At 40.8% G+C, this 21,500-nt stretch overlaps 1 protein-coding gene across 1 annotated transcript in view; it reads left to right on the top strand.

The window, feature by feature from the left end:
- TACC2 (transforming, acidic coiled-coil containing protein 2) overlaps positions 1-21,500 on the top strand; it is a 106,994-nt gene that overhangs the window by 56,059 nt on the left and 29,435 nt on the right. Inside the window, exons 5-8 of the mRNA XM_010295152.1 lie at positions 4,910-5,067; positions 12,843-14,163; positions 19,001-19,061; positions 20,082-20,289. Of these exons, the coding sequence (XP_010293454.1) occupies positions 4,910-5,067; positions 12,843-14,163; positions 19,001-19,061; positions 20,082-20,289 (1,748 nt within the window). The remainder of the gene's footprint in view (positions 1-4,909; positions 5,068-12,842; positions 14,164-19,000; positions 19,062-20,081; positions 20,290-21,500) is intronic.

The raw sequence follows: 21,500 nt of genomic DNA, 5'->3' as shown, positions 1-21,500 counted from the left end.
TAAATTGTTGCCTCTGGTCTGATGTCAATAAAACAAAGATACATAGAGACAAAACAATTACTGGATAGAGTTTTTTTTCAGTATCAACAAGAAGGATGAGTTTATGGAGTGCGAGCTGGGCATCAGTGATATTGCTGACGAAGACCTCAGTTAATGTGGGACACGTTCCACCAATGAGCAAATTTCACTAATGAGACAAATTTAAATACAGGTGGACGGAGGCTGTTCACCTCGGCTGTCATGGAGCAGGTCCCCCTGAAGCCCATCTTGACGCTGTTACTTGTGATTCCACAACCCTGGCTGGTGGAGAGCAGCTCCTTTGGCTCCATCCTCCTCTGCCCACTCCCAGCACAGGCAGCACGTCTCGATGATGCAACTCCAGCTCCTGGCTTCAAAACTTCAAAATACCACAGACCTATTCCTCTCCAGACTGTCCATATTGCACACCAATAGATCAGCGCTCCATAAAGTATGTAGGCATGGGTTGGTTTTTTTTCTGAAGCAGGCTATATGCTAAATAAAAATTCTATATAGATTTGACTTTACGTGAAGTAGCTCTAGAAAAGCCCGCGGAGCTCCCTTGGCACATGCCGCTTCCAGATCTGCTCCTGTGTGCCCCTCCATAGGAAGTGATGCTGCTGACCTCAGTCCTTGTGTCAAAGCCTGTGGACTGAAGCCAGAGCGCACACTTGCATTGGGTATAATGCTGTAGTGTAAATGTTAGAAGAACCTGAGGCACACGGCAGGGTTCCTGACATGGCACAGCTCTGTGGCAGACTACTTTTTAATGAAGCGAGTTTCCAAGTGACAGCTAGGATGACCTCACTTCAGCGGCTATCGTGCCTGTAGAGGACAAACGGTGAGGAGAGGAAGTGGAACAAAGAAGTCGTCTTGCTTACCGACTGCTTCCCAACTACAGTGACAAAAAGGCAATTTTTTATTCTGAAATAACGGAGGACTTAAAGTTACAAGCATCTGTGGTTTACAAAAAAAGGTAGTGTAACTTAGGAGACTGGATTCCTGCAAGGCCAAAGGTGAAGAAAAGTCAGCCCTAGTGACTCCCTTCAGTATTTCCTCCAGAGATTCATGTAACAGGCTGGGCAAGACCTCAGAGTTTCCAGAGGAGAGTGGGAGCGCTCCTGCTCCTCAAGTTGGTGCAGTATTGCCAGAGTTGTGTTGGTCTGGTATGATTCTTGCATTTCTCAGTTCTCCCCTGCTTCTCTCTCTCATCTCTATGTGTTACATTTACTCTTTACTGGTATCTGTCAAGAAGGGAGGTGATGAAAGAGATGGACTAGAAGAGTATTTCTGGTCATTTTCTATTCTATTACTACAATCTAATAATTTTATAGCTTCTACAGTCTATATTTTTTTGCCCATTATATACAAAACCCAAAGGATGCAGATGGAATTACATGACATATGCTATCAAAGCAAGCTCTCACTAATTTCCCAAGCTGGCTAAAAGGACGTGTGAATGTATGTTCCTTCCTGTAGCTTTTACCTCATCACTGCCCCACAAACTAGTCCTGCAGACTTGGACTCTGCACTTGGGCACCCTACTTCCACCTTGGGAGCTGGGGCCAGCAAGCGAGTTCTCCATCTCTAAACCCCTTGCGTCCCATCTCACCATGCTTCATCCTTGGCTGGAGCTTCAGAATAATACTGTAGATGTACAGGGGCTCGTCCTTTTGTGAGAGCCTGCCCACAGGCAGCTGGATCCGTGGTGGTTGCTCCTTGCACAGCTTTGAATTGGTGCAGATTCTCACAGCATATCACAGTTTGGCAATCTGTTTTACACTGTGAACTTCACGGCAGCATTATTTTCTTTCTGTGTGTTCCATGTATTTCTCAGAGAAAAGACATTATGAATAGAACTGGCTGAAATATGTAATTTCCTTTTCACAGGAAATCCTGTTGTTCTGGGAAAATCTTTTCTTACAGTTTGAGAGTAGGACTGCAGTCTTAAAAATATCCTATGCAAGAGAGACCATCCGTATTTTCACTAAGGAAAACTGAACACAGGATCTAATTTTTCCAGGATATATGTAATGTAGACCTTGGAGTGTAGTCCTGGTGTGTGCTTCCAGGCTTTATGCTCCTGCCCAGATCCAAGGCTTTGACAAAGAACGTTTTTCTGGTGTTAGCTTCCCTTCATATTTCTATAAGTACCACAGTTTGCCAGTATGATTGCTTCTCATAACAAACTCAGCAGCATTTGAATTATTAAGACAGTTCTTACTTGATTACACTGCTGCTTATGGAGAGGTGCAGCTGAAAAGTAGAAGTATTGCATCAGAATCCTCTGGGGATTATTAAATACTAGAAAAACAAAGCCTTGTGCTGGAGCTCAGGCCCCACAACTGTCTTGCCTCCGACTCGGGAGGTTCTCCACTGTGGAAGCTCATATGGTGAACAAAAAAGAACTTTACTTCAGATGCTTATGCCCACCTCATCCAAGGAAGAGACCAAATAAAAAAGGTAGCTCATTTAAAAGGGAGATAAAAATGCACAGCGTCTTTCCATCATTTAAATAAGGGAGGACACAGAACTGTGCCATCAAGCCAATTTTAAGAAAGCAGTTACCAGTATCAGTAGGACATGAAAATAGAGAATTTTTTCAATTTCAGTTATATTACATATGTGTATATATTTACCGCATATGTTACATGTGCTATGCAGGCAGTTTGGGAAAAAGGGTCTAAACGTGTGCAACCGTTATTGTTGCAGTATTACAGAGCAACACTTCGGGTCCGGAACGAAGACAGCAAAGCATCAGTTAAGTACAGCGCAATGCAGAATTATGTGAAAGCCTGAGTGGTATGAATTACCTTTCATTTTGTTGGTTTAGATGGTAACTTTCTAGGTTTATTTTTATGACACAAGAAACATTTCTCTACTGGGGACATACCAGACCACTCTGTCTCTCTGAGTCTTTAACTTAAAAGTTTCCTGAACCGGCTCTCTGGAAGGAAGAGAAAGCGTTATTTTGTTGAAAACCTATTGTGCAGCTTTATTTGCAGAAGCTCTTTGTTTGCAGCTGTTCTTAAGCTTACAATATTTTGAACTTCGAACACGGTGCATCTTTGGAGGTTATAATTTACAATGCTGCAGCCTACCTCTTCCAATTTGTCTGTTCTGTGGCCTGATGGATGAATATGGTTTAGGCAATGACAAAGAAGGTATTTTGATGAGCGATAGATTTAATCAAAAGTCAGGCACACTATTTTTGAGCAGTTCCCCAGGCAGTGACGTAAGTTTGGGGAGAAAAAAAAAATATCTCCAAACATCCCCAAGTAATCCAAAGCTATTTGCTGATACGAGTCCTTTTGCTTTGCACAGGAGAGGTGATCAGACAGGGGAATGAAGGGTTATTCCCCCAACGGCATGCGAGGAGCGGGAGCTCTTGTTGGGGTTCTGCGGAGGGAGCCGGGGAGAATCGGGTCCACGCTGCTCAGGGGTGACATCGGGGTCTTTTCTTCCCAGCTCGCTGAAGGCTTCGTGCTGTGATGGATTTAGGCAAATGTAATGGAATGCAAATCCCGCACTTGTACTTCTCCTGCCATCGAGCTGCTTAAAATAATCATGAGCTTTGAGAAACCAAACAGAATCTGGCAGCTCAGAGCTATCTTTTAACTTGAACAAAATGAGAAGAGTCCTCAATTCAGGACTGCTTGTAGAGTGCTTCTGGGGGATGAAACGGCTTTTCATTTCATGGCAGATTTTGTCCCCATTGTACTGGCGTGTGGGGTGCGGACAGCCATGAGGAGCAGTGGGGACTACAGCCACGCACAGAATCACTGGAAATAGGCAAATCAGTTTTGTCCTTTAGAAAAGTGTCATATTCAATTCACTTTATTACAGACCAGCAGTAAAAATCTGCATCTGACCAACAGAAATGCTTATTGAACATATGTTTAGTGCATATTGAATATGACACCGTTGTTACTACATTCCTTGCTCCAAAAAAAAGCATCAGGAAGAAATGTTGAAAAGCTAAAATTTGGTCTCAGTTTGGTTTAAGAACAGAGAAGATCTGTAGTTTTCAGATCTAGGATAGTTTCCTAAGGCTGTACTGCTGTAAGAGCAAATTGTGTGTCCTTGTGTGGTTTAGGTCTTCACTTAATGTTTAGGTTACCCATCATTTTGTACAGTTCCTGCCTTTCAAGCTTGTGTTTCATTCGGTTGGCTCCATTTTGCTGCTGTTTTCTTGCTGGGTTTTTGTGTCTGTGTGAGCACATGGTGCTAGAAAAGGATTATTGATAATACTGGGACTCTGTGCGTTTTACAGGTTGCTTTACCTTGTGTAACAAAGCCATACATTTACTGTTTGAAAAAGGCTATGGTAAAATTCTGCTAAAAATAAAATGTAATATTTCTGTGGAGCAGGATGCACAAGGATTTGCTGCACCTCAGATATCTCCATGTCTGCTTTCTCACCTGTAGGAGCACACACAGAAATTTGATGCTATTTTGGATGGGTTTTTTGATGAAGCTGTGAAATCTCTTGAGAAGATCCTTTTTATTTATATTTTTTTTAGTTGATTTAGGTACACTTGAACTGAGGAGAGTTTTGGAAACTAATACAGGGGTCTCAGCATTGTTGTCTGTGTGGTTGAGCCCCTTCACACTGGAGAGTAGGCTTTGCAGGACGGATTTATTTCCAAGTGTGTGTTCACAAAGACAAATAAGTCTTAAGTGACATAAATATTTGTATATGGAGAAGGCCATAGCCATGATATTCTGCTCTGGAAACCATATTGCAATGTAAAATCTCCTTTGGGAAATGCAGAGGTAGCCTGATAGCTGAGCTCTATTCCATCAGCTCGGAAAGCCTTGCATTTCCAACTACAACCTGCAAATGTGAATCTTCACTCTGCTCACTAGTCTCTCATTTGATTTTCACCAGGAGCTCTGACTCTGAAGAAGCATTTGAGACCCCGGAGTCCACTACACCGGTAAAGGCACCACCTTCGCCTCCGCAGCCACCCTCTGAAGCAGCGGCAGCAGTTGTAGCAGACATAGCAGAACAAGAAATAAAACCCCAGCTGCCCTTGGAAGACACAGGTAATGAGCATGTAAGGAGTGGGACACGTTTCTGAGGAAGATGAAGCTGCAAGGAGGTGTTTGAGTTAGCACAGGCAAGGAATTGATGCTAATAAAACATTTCCTGGAAGATTAGTTAGCGTATGCTGGGCTTTATCCACACTGAGAGAAAAAATCCTGTTGCCTCCTGGAATAAAATATTGGAGGATCCATCTATAATATTTGACAACTAAAGAGAAGAGGAGTTTTATAGAAAAACCTTTCTTCCTTTTGAATCAAACTTAATTCCCTCCCCTCAGGATTGCAGGATTTTTACAGAGTCAGATGAGTTAAAAAAAGAGGTATGAGATACAGATGCAGGTACCTGGGTGGGCACCATTAACAGTGACAGTTTAACTAAATGTTATTTTCAAATCTATTGTCAGCTTAAACAGAAAGTAAACAAAAAGCTCATAGAAAAATAGAAATATTTATATTAGCTCTATCATGCAGTAAGTATTACTCTATGGCACAGTATAGGAGGAACACAGGAGTATGTGTGAATGTATGTATAACATACATATATGAAAATTGGTACATACTGGCAAAGTAACCTTTAAAAAGGTAATATTCTGTTTAAAAAAACAAAGAAACCCTTGCCCTCCAAAAAATGTTCTTTGTTCTCCAAATTGAGTAATGGAATATGAGGGAGTAGAAAGCACTCTATTAGCACAAAATAGCTTTGTTTGGGCTGTCAGATGACAGCTCAACAGTTAAAGATTGAATTCACCATTGTGCTGTCTTCTTTCCCACCTGAAAGTCAAGTCATCTTGATCACCTGGCTAAATTGTATAAAGGTAATTTTACTCTAGGCAGACTAAAGTTCACTTGTATTTCATTTGGAAAGATGTATAGCATTGCCAGGCAGCGTTTTAGAGCTTCCATTTCCACTGTAGAAGTGACTGCATAGCAGTGGGCAAAGCAATGTCCATGACTGGTGTGTGTATTATAAAGGCTGTCCAACTTTGATTTAAACCTTCAGGAAAGTGACAAATAAGTCTTGCAAATGTCTTGAGCCCCTTAACGCATTTCTGGGAGTTACACATTAAGGATTGCTCTTTAAGATCGTGATTTATTATACAAGTTTATAAGAAGCTAGAAGGATGTTCAGCAAACTGATTCCACAAAATAAAAAATGAAATACTGAGACATTCTGACACTTTTTCTTTTTTGCTGTTACAGTTCCCTCTTTATTGTAGCAAACAACATTACTCATTCTCCATCTTCTTTCCTTTTTCTAATCTTTTGTAATCTAATGATTACAAAATAAGTGCTGGGAGAACAAAAGAACACATATGCTAAACAGGGTTGGAGTGTGTTTTTAATTATTGCGGTAGATTGTCTTCAAACCCTTGATTACACATGTGCTTCCCTGGCACATGTGAGTCTTTTCTCCCTACATCCCACATCTCCCCCTCCTTTCTTTCAGATATTTCTGAAGAAAGCTAGGAGATTGAATATATCTATTCACAGCCAGTGTGAACTATATTGAAGGCCATTGGATGGCAGAGATGAAAACATTTCATTTGCAAATGAGATTTGTCCACGGGAGGCAAGTTACCACAAGCTAACAGAGCAATGTTCAGCATTCCAAAATTATGCAAAGTGAAGTTATACAACAGGGTAATTTATGTGAGGGAAGGAAGATGTGTAATGCAGAAAGAATTCAAACGTAGGAGGGCAGCACGAAGCGTTCACTTGTTTGGGAAATCTTTAGAAGAAATTAATAATAGCAAGAATAAAGCTTAGGTGTTTGTATGCTTCTTCAGAAATGCAAACAGTTAGCAGTTTTGTACTTTATAAACCACTTGAGTAACAGTTATCTTGTAGTTTACTTACCTCATAGGTTATGCTTGTGGCTGCACACAAAGAGAATGAGTCCCTTCCTTGGGGGTTACGGGCAGTTGAAGCAGAGTTCCTTGTTGGTATCATACAGCTAAATAAATAGGTTTCCATGAAAGAGGAGTAGGGAATACGGGCAACCGGAGCGCCTGGCACACACACGGGGAGAGGCAGCGATGTTCAGCTGGGTTTCTGGTTCACCAGCTGCATGGCTTTGTCTTCTGCATGAGGTTGGTGACAGAGCGTGTGTTTGGATGGAAGGAGGAAGCATAGTAAGTGTTTAAAGGATTATTTCATCTATATCTGATAATAATTACTTATACAGACAGCTGCAGTTGTGCTGCATGATATCATTAGTGCAACAGCTGGACCCCACTGTTGGAAAGCCAAGAGGACACTTTTTAATTAGGTTGACTTCAGCGCTAGCTTAATAAATATGATGAAAGTGAAATATAGCTAGACTCATCCTGGGTTTGTGCCAGCTCCTGGTGTGGGGTAAAACCTGCTGCATGGCTCCAGTCCATCAGCAGTAAAGCAGAAGAGGGGAGTCAGTTTGCAGGTGAGTCTGGAGGGGAAGGGGAGTAACAGAGCACGTATGGAAACTGCCTCTGAACCCCAGACAGTGTCACTATAATGAGCCCTTCCATTCCTCTGTAAATACTTTGTTTGTTGTGGGGAATGTGGGTTATACTCTTAAGGCAAATGACGTTGAGGGTGCTTTTTATTTTTTTTTATTTTTAATTATGATTTTGGTAGTATTTTAAATTACTGTTGCCTGTCTCATCAGCTTCTCATAGCAGTGTCCTCTTGTCCTTTGTTCCAGCTGTCTGAGCACCAGAAAGTGCCCTAAGCCCTTTCTTGCAAATACGCCCTGTTTCTCGCCAGGAATTCCTGCCTGGGCAGGGGCATTTCTTCTGCCCCCCTACTGCCTTCCCCAATTAATTAATGAATTCAGATTATATGCACAGGGGAGATGGGAGAGCTGGAGTACACTCCATGCATTACAGCCCGCCGATGAGGGATGGGAGACGTATATTCAGGTCCTTCTTGTGCCAGGGAAGTGGTGGTCAGGCTTTCCAGTAGAGAGATGATGACCTAGACAAAAACAAACCGAATTTTTGGGATGGAAAACATTCTTCTCCGGAATTTTTCCTCTTGAAGCCTGACAGAGAAAAATTGAAAATAAACCTTATGTCCAAAGTTTTCTCTCAGAATAAATGACAAAAATATTTTTACAGTAATTTAAAAAATAGTGTTACTAATTGGTTTCATAACTTCAAAGGCTTCTCATAACAAGCAGGAACTTGAAATAAACCGGGTTTCAAAATTTCTAGTGTTAGGTAATTCCAATTCCTATATGCTATAGGCAAAGTGTACTTGTCTTCTGAGTTATTTCATTATAATGGAGTATGTGAGTGCATGCAGTATACATTTTCCAAGAGTTTTTCTTTGTTTTTCTCTAGAAAACAGCATTAGAATTTAATTTCTTCCATATTTGATTTATTAGATCTGGTTAAATTTTGTTTCTCAGCCTTTCAAAATAGTGTTTAATTTTGTTTCCAGGTCAGCAGTGTTAAGGCCTTCTATTTTCAGCCTATTGGATTTCCCCCTATTTTAGAGATACTTCAACAGAGAAGAAAATGTTCAACTGTCCTAGCGCACAGCGCAGCTCCACTGCTAGAAGAATTTGTTGTCATTTAAAGGGAAAAATACTTTAAAATAGCTAGAAGTACTTTATATGTTCTGACCCCTTAGTATATTTTCATTATTCATAAAGAAATAGTTCAAATTTAGTTTCAGTAAGCTCATAGCTGATGCAGGTATTTCATTTTTTTCTTTAAAATATCTTTAAAACAAATCTGAAGTTGCCTCCAAAGTTTTTGGAAATGTTTCTTTCTGTGAACACGTCCTGAGCGCACTACGTGCGCTGTGGAACGGGATGCTCCGGGGTGCTGCATCCTGCCCCGCTGGTGCCGCAGCGCTCCGCGCGGGGAAGGCACGGAGTGCTCCGCAGGTGAGGAAGAGATCTGTGGTACTGCACCAAAATGAACTAAGTCTGCCCTTGCCTTTTGTAGCTCCTCGTGCAACTACTGCCACTGAAGTCCTCCTCTTTCCTAAGACTGTCGGATGTAAATCTAACGCCCATCCTGATCTAAACCTACAAATACCTCCTATAGAGCAATTTAATTAAAATTTAATATCCTCATCAGTGGACAGTTCAGAGGATGTGCGTGGGATTTGTTACTGTTCAGATCATTTATGGATCTTTATTTAAAGAAGGGTGAGTTAAGCGAGGTGTGTGTCTACCTCGCTGTTCTTCACAGAGTCACAGAATCATTAAGGTTGGAAAAGACCTTTAAGATCATCAAGTCCAACCATCAACCCACCACCACCATGCCCACTAAACCATGTCCTGACATGAACGCTCTTGTGGGGCATTGGAGCTTCACTATGATCTGAAGTGCCATCAAAATCTTGGTGTTTTTGTAATGAACAAAATAAGATTTCTGTAGTTGACTAGACACTTTTTTCATTTTTTTAATTCCTTTTTGTTGATGCTAACAACTGAAATTTGTTTTGTTTATTGATGCAAACAGTCTTATAATATCTTTCTAGCAACTTTTGCTTCTGCTGTAATAGGTGGCAGGTGAAAATGCATTACACATGTCATGCAGCTCTCATTTAGAGGTCTCACCACCTGGATATAAGAAGTCTGGGGTCTTTGTTGTTGTTTTTGGTTTTGGGATTATTTTTGTTTTTCATACTCGACTCAGGCAAAAATTCTTGGAAATCAGGGAAATTCCCTTGTGAAAGGAGCAGAACTTGGACCTTCTTTTTTAATGAATGAAATGGGAGGTTTCTTTCGGAGGTTGCCTTTTTTTTATGGCAAAGTAAGTTTCCCTGCTATAGCTCATGTTCTTGGAATGCTTTATAAAATTTAGTATCTACCTGTGGGCAGCTCTTACCAGTGTTATTTGTGGGTGACTGTCAGTGCCAATAAAAGGCATAAACCTTATTTAAAACCTTGTGCTGGCCTCTCTCTAGGGCAAGTCCTGCCTTAATTTTCAAGGCTTGTATCGTAGTATGTTCCTTTGCGATCAAATTGCGTTTTAACAAAATACTGTAATTAGTAATACAGCTTTGCTTAATTCTGTGGTGTAGAAGGACGAAGGGCGCTCTGGCTGTGCTGTTGGTGTCAGGACAGCATGGACTGCACATCTCTGCTGTAGTAAAGCCGTGCTGTTCTGCGATAGCGAGTACCATTCATACCTTCTTCTCTGGCGTTTTTGCTGTTGCAAGGGCTGAGCCAGTTCCGTTCTGATGCCAGAAGACTCGAACAGCAGCCGTTTCAGTTCTACCAAAAGCTATGTTTTCTGAGACAGTTTCACGTATTGTTTCAGAAAGAACCAATATCACAGCAGCGAGTCGAGCGGCATTCTGCGGCAATCTATAAGTAAAGGATTTGATTAGGAGGAAGCTGTGAAATAAGCAATTAAAGATGAAAGCTCTGCACTATGCGGAGCACACCGAATTTGAATGCTGTTTTGCTTTGAGTAGCTGGAAAGCCTCGTACGCTCTCTTCGGTGCTGTGATGCATCTCTAACCTCAGCTCTACCACGCCTGTCGTTCACAGTCCAAGTCCTGTGGGGCATTGGGTTTCTTTTCTTTTCTTTTAATTTTTTTAAATGCATGTTTGTACAGACTTTGAACAAGGGGCCTCAATCCTGTTGAGGCCTTTGGCACATGCTGGAATGAAAACAACGCGTAATTGCAGAAGATTTCTTGTTCAGATCCCCCTTTTATTTCATGCTGACCTACATTTGTGCTCTGCCGGCCGAGCTACGCCGGTGTTTGTTGAAATGTGTTCCCGTTAAGCGCCTGCCTTTTCCGTTTCAGTGTAAAATGCACAGATCAGTCTAGTGCTGGGGTTTTATGGCACCCTTTGAGTCCCCGTAACAGAAGTCCCGCCAGTGTCAGCCAGCGATGGTGCGTGAAGCCAGCACCCGCTCAGCTGGCAAATCAAGTCTCATTAACGGCCACTCGGGCTGAAACCAAGCCCAACCCAGTGGAGATTAAGGAGAGAAATAAACTGTCCTGAAGTACTGCCACATTATTAGTGTTCATGTAGCAGAAAAGCACCTTAAAATGTTATTTTAATTGATGTAACTCAGTAAACTTCCACAGTTGTAAAAGAGAAACTGCGTAGCTGTCACTCCTTTGACAATCTCTGGAAATATGTGCCGGAAATATGTGCCACTCTAAGGTACTGCTTTGGGAAATGTGTCTGATTGCCTTAAATCTTTTCTGTCCTCTGCATCCATAAATAATAATTCTTGTAATCTCTATGCAGACATACAAGTTCCTCTGAAACAAAGAAACTGTTTTTTCTGTTCTTAAGCTACTCATAGCTTCTAACTAAAAGTAATTACTGATTCTCTGTCTGTATTGCTTTTATGAACAACGTTAATGAATGTAGCTGGGCAAAATGGGAATTACTTTGCAAAAACATGTCAAGACTGGGATGAAAAAGATGTGTAGAAATTTTTCTGAAATCATTTAAGGATGAGAAAAGCATTCATTTTTGTTTGACTGTTTTTCTTTATAATTGCATAATTTAAAAAATTGATAACATGAAGAATGCTGCCTTGCTTCGGTAGGAAACACTGGGGCGTTTTGCTCCAGTACATATCCATGACAGCTGGCTTACTCGGCTTGAACTGTGAGCTGGAGAGAGATTTCCCAGGTCCCCGGTACCCTGACTGGGACACGCACGCATAGACGGGGATGTCTGTGTTATACTGAGACACGGAGCAGGACAGTGACAGCAGGAACAAACAGTGGTTTTGTGAAACCTTTCAGTAATGAACTTTCATGAGCTGGAAAGCAAAAGGACCATCACCCTAATCCTTTCCTACCTATATATTTTCTCTTTTTTCAATATACGTGTATATTTTTCTACTTTGTCCAATATAGTTGTTATATCCCAAGTCAAGAGACTTGTAGAATTCTTTCTAGGATTCCATTCAGTAAGCAAATCTTAATTACAGTGAAAAGCTGCTCGGTTTAACAGTTCTAGCATATAATTCTCTCTATAAAATTTTCTTTTAATCGATGAGTTAGAACTACACTTTGAAAAATCTGTTTTAAATAATTTGTAGGGAGCTTCTAGTGGTCTTTTTTAAGGAAGATTTTCAACTAAGAATATTTGTACGGTTCTCTAATTGACTAATTTTCTTACCTTTACCATGGTTTATTTCATATGAAACTCTCGGTGATTCACGTCTCATTGTAAACTTGGAATTATGAGGTCAAAGTGGAGTGTATTGACCGCTTGGGGCAGAGAGAGGAGCAGCATTGATGGGTTGTGGGGAGGAAGCCATGTTCCTCTGGGAAATTGGTAAAAATAGCACATGGGAAACAAAACTTATGTTCAACATGTAATTGCTGAAGCACCAGTCAATTTACAGTGAATTTTCTGCATAAGAGCTCTGACATAAGTCTGTGAACTCATTTTATAACAGTAGAAAATGTGAGTAATGATGTGCTTGATGTTCATATTTTCTGGTATTTGGCATATTTAGTATTCTATAGTAATATCCATCCCTTTATCTAAGTGATAATTAGTGTAGAAGATATGCTGTAGAGGCTATTGCAAATGCATATTTTGTGTTTTCATGACACTTGCCTTGAATCCTTTTCTGGGGAGAACAGAACTATTTTCTTCCCCTAATATAGTTCATATATTGGAAATGCCACTTTGGTTTGTATGTCCTTTAATCATTACTTAGTCCATTTGTATGATTTTAACCTTTTATTTTTATAACTTCTAGTAATATCAGATTATAGTAAAATTTATTAAGCTCTAGTTTTAAAAATGTGTTTAAAATTCACTGAGTTTTCTGTTTGTCCCACAGGATTATGTTCAGAAACTGTACCCATAACTGATGTGTCTCACAGTGAATCAGCTGAAGAAAGCCCTTTCCGCCCCCCTTCCCATTCTTTTTCCACTGTCTTTGATGAGGACAAGCCAATAGCCAGCAGTGGAACTTACAACTTGGACTTTGATAACATTGAGTTGGTTGATTCTCTCCATGCCTTAGGACCGAGCTCTCCGGAATCAAAGAATCGTGACCCCAAAGCGAATGTTCGAAGAAAATCTACTGATTCAGTCCCAGTTTCCAAATCTACATTGTCTCGATCTCTTAGCTTGCAAGCTAGTGATTTTGATGGAGCGTCTCATCTTGGCAACAGTGAGATATTAGCACCGGCAGCAGATGTGTATGGTACTGGTTCAAGTAGTGCTTCTAGTACCCTTAAGAGAACAAAGAAATCCAGACCAGCTTCCTTAAAAAAGAAGCAGTCAGCAAAAAAACCTCTGGATGCTCCACCAGTGAAGGAAACACCACAAGAACCATCTGACCTTGGCCAAGCAGCTTGTGCCCCAGGTGAGGATAAAACAGTATCTGAAGCAAAGGCTGACTCAGTAAAGCCTGAATGTACTGAACCTTCTAAAATCTCTGCTGAGAAACAGGAGGCCCCGCCTGTGCCTGAAGGATCCTACCCTTTGGATCCAGACAGTTTTGAAGGGATTAGTGCATTTAGCACGGGAGGTGGCAAAGTACAAAACTCTCCCCCTGCCAATAAGAAAACACTACCTCTTACAACGGCACCAGAGGCTGTGGAGGTGACTCCACCTGACACTGGAGGACAAGAAGATCCTCCGGTCAAAGGCATTGCCGTGAGGCTGGAGTTTGATTATTCTGAAGAAAAACGGGTGAGTGAAGACCAGCAGGAGAGTACTCCTCCTCCCAAAAAAGCAGGTAAAAAGCCTGGTGCTAAGATGCCACTACGGAGGCCAAAGACTAAAAAGTCAGTGGAAAAGCTTGACAATGCTCCAACCACGCCAACCAAGTCACCTACTGATCCAAACGAAATCCCTATCACAAAAGGCTCTTACACTTTTGATATTGACAAGTGGGATGATCCCAACTTTAACCCGTTCTCATCTAGCACAAAAATGCAAGAATCACCCAAACTGCCTCAACAAACGTACAGTTTTGAGCCAGACATGTGTGAGGACTCTATTGACCCTTTCAAGACTTCTTCTAAGATAGCCAGCTCGCCCTCTAAATCTCCAGCTTCCTTTGAAATACCAGCCAATGCCAGTGAAACAAACGGAACTGAAGGTGACAACTTGAATAAACCTGCAAAAAAGAAGAAGACGCCACTGAAAACGTAAGTTAAAGGGCACAGATGTTTCTAGATTAGAAGCAGCACATTCCTACCGCTGTTGCACCCAGTTTATACTTGACTAAAGAAAGGAAGGTGCCATTGAGTGTTGGCAGGCACACAACTGGACTTGTGCCGGGGGTCTGTACATGCTCTCCCTCAACCTGTTTCTTCAATAGCTTGATGTTTCCAGACCAAAGGGGAGAACCAGAGCTAAATTAAGACAGATTAGGCCACTGGATTGGCAAGTGGATTTTTGAAGTTTTGGGGCTTTGAATCTGATTAAGTCCAAATTTTATCAATTTTGTGCCAAATTTTTGTGACCTGGTGCTTGATCCTGTTCAAGCTGATCGAAATACTCAGACCAGTAAAGACTGTTTTGTGAATCACTGATTTTGAGAGTGGGGCATGAAATAGTAAGGCAGCAACAACTCTCCTATTGAACACAGCAGGAAGGTGGTTTTATCTAGTGACTTACAGTATTTAAAAGAAAATAACCTTAAACAGAAGAGGCAGTATTGAAATATATATTTTTAAATACAAGACTAAAAAATGTGAAAAATTTCCTTTCTGTGAAAGAGCTTACTGTTCTGCAGAAGGGTTAAAATCTCAGACTGCTACATGTTAGGGAAATATCTAGCTTTTAGACACAGTTGACAAATTGCAGGATAAATTCTCTAGCTTGTAGTAGTTAGATACTTGGTTAATGATTTCAATGGCTAGTTACATTGATTCCATGGTTAACTTGCTGGTGTGTATGTTATCTTACCATTCAGACATGGTTATTTTGAGTTGGTAATCAGTAAGCTTATATCGCAGTTATCTGAAATAGATATCCTGTGTGTATCTGTAAGAAAGTGTCTCACTGCACGTCCCTTTTTGATTTAAATGTTTCCGCTAACTAACAGAAATCTGACTTAAAATTACAAAAGCCAGACAATTTGAAGATAACACGGTTAATGTAAGGCAGTACAAAAAATTACTTCCTTTTGGAGGGAGGTGGAGATTGTTCATTTTTGTCTGAACGGCGTGCTACCCTCTAGATGTCAATTCATGTCCCTTGCCAGACTTGAGGAAGATTGTGCCATTTTTTCTTTTTAGGGACATTTCTGACTTACGAAAATTATAGATCACTGTATAGTTGAGTTGAGTTTGTGTTGTTCCAATGTTGCTTCTTTTTGAGGTATGCCTGAAACTTTAGGGAAATTAAGGTGGGAGTTAAGATGTGTGCTAAGCTGACCCATTTTCCGAGCCCACAGTCCAAACTGGTTTTGTCCAAAACAAGAAGACTTAAAAGTCTGACTGCAAGAGAGGAACAATTTGAATCTTACTGGGGAAGTGCAGAGGGAGACAGGGGGATTTTAATATCACCAGATCCTTAAGTCTGGTATTTGCAGCCAGCCAGAGTATCCCTGTGTCTTCCAGGAGCTGCAGTTGGAGTTGACAAGACTCCCCAGTACAAACGTCTTGGGTCCACCCATCTGCTGTGAATATTGAAATAAATTCCAAAGTTGTCAATTTAGGGGCAACATGAGTTTACAAAGAATTTGCTGAACCACATCCATCCTTGGGAAAATCCATTGCAGGAGGGCCGTGTCCTACAGTCACAAAGTTCACTACTGGTCTTTATCGTGGTGGAAGAAGTGAAATTACTCTAGAGCAGGGCTTACAGGTTCTTAGGTCAGGAGGTTTGCAGGAATTCCCAGCCCTTGCCCCAGACTGCTTTCACTGCGTTGCGGTGTGTGCTCATTGCAGCCTCGTAACCTACTTTTGTAAGTGGTTTCTAACAAAGAAGAGAATCTGCATATTAATACACAGCGCAGCCTGGAGCAGTAATAGTTTCTAGAAGAAAATTAGCCTAAGGCTTGGGGGACGCCAGGGGAAGCAGTGCCTCTATTTGTCTTTGCCTGTTCTCTGGTCTCCACAAAAAGGTCTCTCGGCATGACTCCTCCGGGGGGTCCAGTGCAGGAGAACCCCTGGCTGGGAAGGGAGATGGGGTGTAGGACCCTCCTTGGCAATGCTCTCATGGTGGAACGGGAGAGAGAAGCCAGTACAAAATGCTCCAGCCTCAAGGGGCAGAAATGGGGGTGTTTGAATTAGGAAATGATACTGTAATATACCAGGACTTCTAAAACCTAATTAATGGTCAATTTTGCAAACCCAGTATTTTCATTAGCACTGTTGAGGGGTGCAGAAATAAAACCCTACGGACCAGTTTGAAAATGTGTCCCTCATATGGAAGGACAGCGATTTCTAGATTAGACTTATGGAAGGTGAAGAAGCCAGGCATGAATTTAAGCCATTGCTAAACTTGTACGACTTTGAATTTATTCCATATGCTAGGTCTTACCATGTTAAATCAATAAAAATAGTCAGGTTTTATTCTGGAGTGAAACCTGCAGCAGTCTAAGCGTTGTGAAAAGATGAGATTCTTAGAATAGATGTCACTTTGACACAAATTACTCTCTGGTCGTATACGTAAGTGCTGAGATGTTTTGAGATAGATCATCTTGCTCAGATGATACTGAACAAAGAGCAACTGATGCCTCCTGAGTGCCTGCCGCTAGTGAAGAGTAAAAATAGATGGCTTGTGTAGACATTGCCTCAGAACTGTTTGGACAATTGGAGGCTGTGTTTAGAAGAGCAAGGTGCCAGTTTTCAAGAGCGTTGCACGTGAGCCGAAGCTGCCAAGCTTATAAGTAGATGAAAACTTCTTCGCCTCATTTGTTTGGCAAGATTTGCTTCTGGGTTTGGGGCAATCATTTTGTTCTGTCAGAACACAAAGTTAGGTTTCAGTGAGAGCCAAAACAGATGAAATTTAGAGAAAAGTCACTTTCTTTGTTGACTTAGGTAAATTATTTGAAATGATCAAGTAGCTTTTTCTGTACTGTCGTAACAAATAAGTAGATGTGAAAAAATTGCATAACTGTGCTCTTTCCTGAAGCTTAACTGCCACTCCAGAACAGTTTTACATCCTAAATAAAAACAAATACTGTGTTTTGAAAAGAAAGCAGATGGCTACCATCAGGGAAGGCAAGGACACTTAGTATGTTGATAGGGACTTAACTCGGAGGCCTCAGCTTTGAAAAATGTGTTTTGTAAGGTGAAAGCATGTCAAAAGTATAACACTGAATTTGAAAACTTTAAAGGACTTGATGACTTTTTTTCTCCGTATGTATTTCACAATAAAATTGTAGGTGTTAAGATTATACAGGTAGCAAATATGCATGATCAGATTGCCTTAACACATTAACATTAACTGAGTATTTGTAGGTTTATCTTTTTTGTCAGTTCCTTCTGTCTGTCTCTTTTCTTTGTCTTATTTGTCTTAGGATGGTAGAAGATGTGATGTCTGTATGTTCTCTGTTGTAAGTAATTCTAAGCTAACAATTCAAGTTTCCTCTTTGATTTACGGGCTTTTTAATTTTACTCATTTATTTTGCAGCATGATCAGTTATTATTCAGCATGAAGCTTTTATGTTAACTATTTCACTTCACTGGCACATATGAAAGCTATTTTAAGTAAGGTGCCTTGCTGTGAATGAGTTTGAGGAATCTATTGCCTTGTTGTCTGTTTGCCTATCAGAGAAGATCCTCTTTTAAAAACTACATAGATTTTGTATCCTTGAGCTAAAATATGAACGTTTTATTTCTACCGTTGCACAACAACATTGTACAATCAGTTTTTCATAAATACTGCATAAAGCGTTTCTCCTTAAAGGAATAAATTATCCTAATGATTTCTAGCATCATAACTAGATAATTAGTAGCATCGAACACACAGATACTCAGCTGTCCAATTTATTTTCCCCTCTAGATGTGGTATTGATTTAACCTCTACCGGCTGAGACCCACCATTATAATTTCTAGTGTTGCTCTTGCCATTCATTGATCAGGGATGAGCTGGTGGGCAGTAATAGTTGCTGCTGCATCTCAGTTCAAACACTAAGTCTTTATCGGCGAGTTTGGTATATTTTTCTCCCTCATCTAGTTAGTGGCAAAATATGTTTGAATAACTGGCAATATGCATCAAGAGAACAGGTGAATAATTGGTTTATTTCCTCGTTAGACAATATTTTTAACCAATTGTCAATAAACATGAAGGCAACATTCATAATTATACACCAAGACATAGTGTTTATTCTTCATTCCTTTTGCCTGATTGAAACCTGTGGGATTTTGAAGGGCTACAGTGTGTGTGCTCCCAGTCTGCACTGTGAGCTCTCAGGGGAACTGGAAGCAGAATTGCCATATTTGCTGTTTTATTTGTTTCGAAGAGAGACGGGGTCCATGGTGCACATTTGTGACGATAGGGCTTTCTTCTGCCATCTTGGCAACAGCATCTGCCTCTGCTGCTTGTATGTGGTTCGTGCAGAGCACACCAGTTTTCTGCTCAATGATTTTTGGGGTCGTTGGAGCTTACTGCCCAAGTTTATCGCAGCTTTAATTCTCATTTAAAGATGCGGTTTAGACCTCATTTTCAGATGGGAAACTGAAGCAGAGAGAAGCAAAATAATTTGCTTAAGGCCACTGAGGATGTTTGTGGTGGAGCAGGGATCTGAGTTGCAGCCCAGCAGCAATTCGGTGGATGTGTCGGTAGCTAGCGTGAAAAATATGGCAATCCTGCTTTTCTCAGCTTTTGGGGAATCGAGGCCTGTTCCAAGTGCATGACAAGAATATGTACCCATGGCATGTTTCTCAGTGGTGCTGCTGCCTAACGGATGGGATTGTAAAGCAGAAGGGCTTACAGAGGTTGCATTTTCTGTGGCTGTCTCTTGCTAAGTGTGAAATGACCTGATTCTTGCTGCTATTCACACATTAACTGTTTTAACTTTATTTTCAGTGATACATTTAGGGTGAAAAAATCACCAAAAAGATCTCCACTATCTGATCCTCCTTCTCAGGTAAAATACTGCATTATTTTGATGCATGTAATTTGTGTTCCTGTAGGGGCAGAAAATTGAAATTTTATTTACTTAATTGTGGATTTGTACTTTTAACAATAGAAGAGACTCTTGTAAAGAACGTAAGCACATTGGTGTCCAGGTATAGCACATTGGGCCATAATTGTAAGGTATTAAACTTTTGGTCTCTAGAAGTGTGTATACAATGTATATTAGATCTAGTACTTGCTCTGGGAATTCTGGTTAGACTATTAGTGCACGTACTTTGGAAAGTCTTAACATTACAATGCATCAGCAGTATGAATAAATATCTTAAAGTCACTCGTCTGAAAAACTAGACAAACTATCTACCTTAGAATTTTTAGATTAGAAAGTAAGAAACTAAATGGATCAAATTGGTGGGCTGGAAGGGAAATAGAAATAAAACAAGTGGGTTGATCTACCAGGAGCATGTGCTTGGATGGTTTTATTCCTTGCTGTAAACTGCCGGCAGGTGGTTTTCTTGGAAGAGAAGTTAGCAAAAGCTGTTCTGCCTACAAAGGCCTGAGTGCTTTGATGTGGCACAGCTCTTTCCGTGCTGCTGTTTGCCTTCCTGTTATCCATCCCACCCTTTTATTCGTGCTGCTTGACAGCCTAGAAGTGAAGAAAGGGTTCGTGATCTCGCAGACCGTCAAAGGTTTGCTCCTGTGAGGGAAGCCTAAAAAGTGGGTTTGGGTCATGGGTGATGTCAAGTGCTGAACTGATTTAAACAACTCTGGGTTTTCTTTCTTCCTTGTTACCAAGGCAGCTTTGCCATGTGAGTGTTTATCATCAGAGAGTTTAGTTATACTGGGAGAACTTGCTGCTAGCAGAGTTCTAAACAAAGTGCTTTAATATTTTTCATTAAGTATTTTATACAGAGCTGCAGTAAGGAGTACAGAATTGAAAAGATTACTTCGGTCGTGCAGAGGAGTTTAGGGAGTTGACTATTCAATGTCTTAATGTAAGATAATGGAATTACTTGGCACTTGTTTCCTGCAGGATCCCACTCCACTGCCTACTCCAGAAACTCCTCCCGTCATATCAACGGTGGTTCATGCAACAGATGAGGAGAAACTGGCATCTTCAGTGACCAGTCAGAAATGGACCTGCATGACCGTAGACCTGAACGCAGATAAACAGGATTACCCACAACCGTCTGACCTGTCTACATTTGTTAATGAAACTAAATTCAGCTCTCCTACAGAGGGTATGCTTTATGAAGGGCTGTCTGCATCCAGCTAAGTTGTATTTATTGAGAGAAGGGGTTTAGTCCGGTCGAGCATATTGGCATATATTTTACTGAATGAGAACTGTTCTATTTGGGAACCCTAAAAAATTACGCTCTTTGGACCAGTCTGGGGAACTTGGCAAATATCTGGAGCTGAATGTATGACCCCAATCGTCCCACCTTGAGTTTTCAAGAAAGAAGAGAGAGGAAGTTTAAAGGAAACTGAAAGGGGCTTTTGCTTCCTTTGTGTGGTTAATTGTAGACATGCTCTGTTCTGTGTGTGCTGTCTGTTCTCTCTGTGCCTTTATGGGAGACTGGGGTCTGATACTGCTGTCACTTAGTGCTCTTGGATCCAGAGTCACTGAAGTACTGACTTTGCCTGAGCCTGTTCCTCTGACCCGAATGGGAGGAGGTCCCAGGTTAAAATTCTACTCAAAGTTTGTGTATTGCATTGAGGCCCTTTAACATGCCCTCTCTCCTCCAGGTTTCTAAGATCCAGGTATCTTTATGCATAAAAATGTCCAGGATATCCCCTGCATAAGATAGTTATTCACGTGCCAGATAAAATTTCCTTCTAGATGAGCTTATTAAGATTTTTCCTATCACACCTTCCTATAAGCAGCTGTGAGCTAAAGCTGGAAGTTTCTGTTAAGAGAACTGTCATTCCAGGTCTGTGAAATGTGGAAGAGACTTTAGAAAATTTATGTGTGGCCTTCCTTGGAGTTACCAGAGGGAATACTGCTTTGCAACATCTGCTCCAGGGACAGACTTTCAGCTTTGTGGGTGGGAAGAATGTGTGAGTTTAACTTGGCTTAAACTTTTTCCTCTTGATCAGAATTTATTTTTTTCCCCTAACCTTTCAACCCATGTCCCAATCTACCATTAAAGCTCCTTTATGCCATTTTAGACTGGATTTGAGGAGTTTTTGCCTAATGAAGAACTGCTAAGCTTTTAGATCCAATGTGTTTTACATTAAAAGGCATGAATAATCACAGTTGTTTTAATGAGACTGCACGTGTTCATATGCACGTGCTTGTATGTTTGTGTGGCCTTAGCTTTTTGGAAATCTGTTGAGTCTTCTGTACAGATAAGTATTTCAGTCTGGATAAATCCATTTGGGTTTATTAAAATTACAAATTTTAGACATAGGCTTTGCTTCATTTGTATTAAAAAAATAATTTAAAGACATA

Source organism: Phaethon lepturus, unplaced genomic scaffold, assembly GCF_000687285.1.
Source record: "Phaethon lepturus isolate BGI_N335 unplaced genomic scaffold, ASM68728v1 scaffold4529, whole genome shotgun sequence".
NCBI lineage: Eukaryota > Metazoa > Chordata > Aves > Phaethontiformes > Phaethontidae > Phaethon > Phaethon lepturus.
The sequence above is the reverse complement of the archived record's forward strand: the minus strand, read 5'-3'. Positions and strand labels throughout refer to the sequence as shown.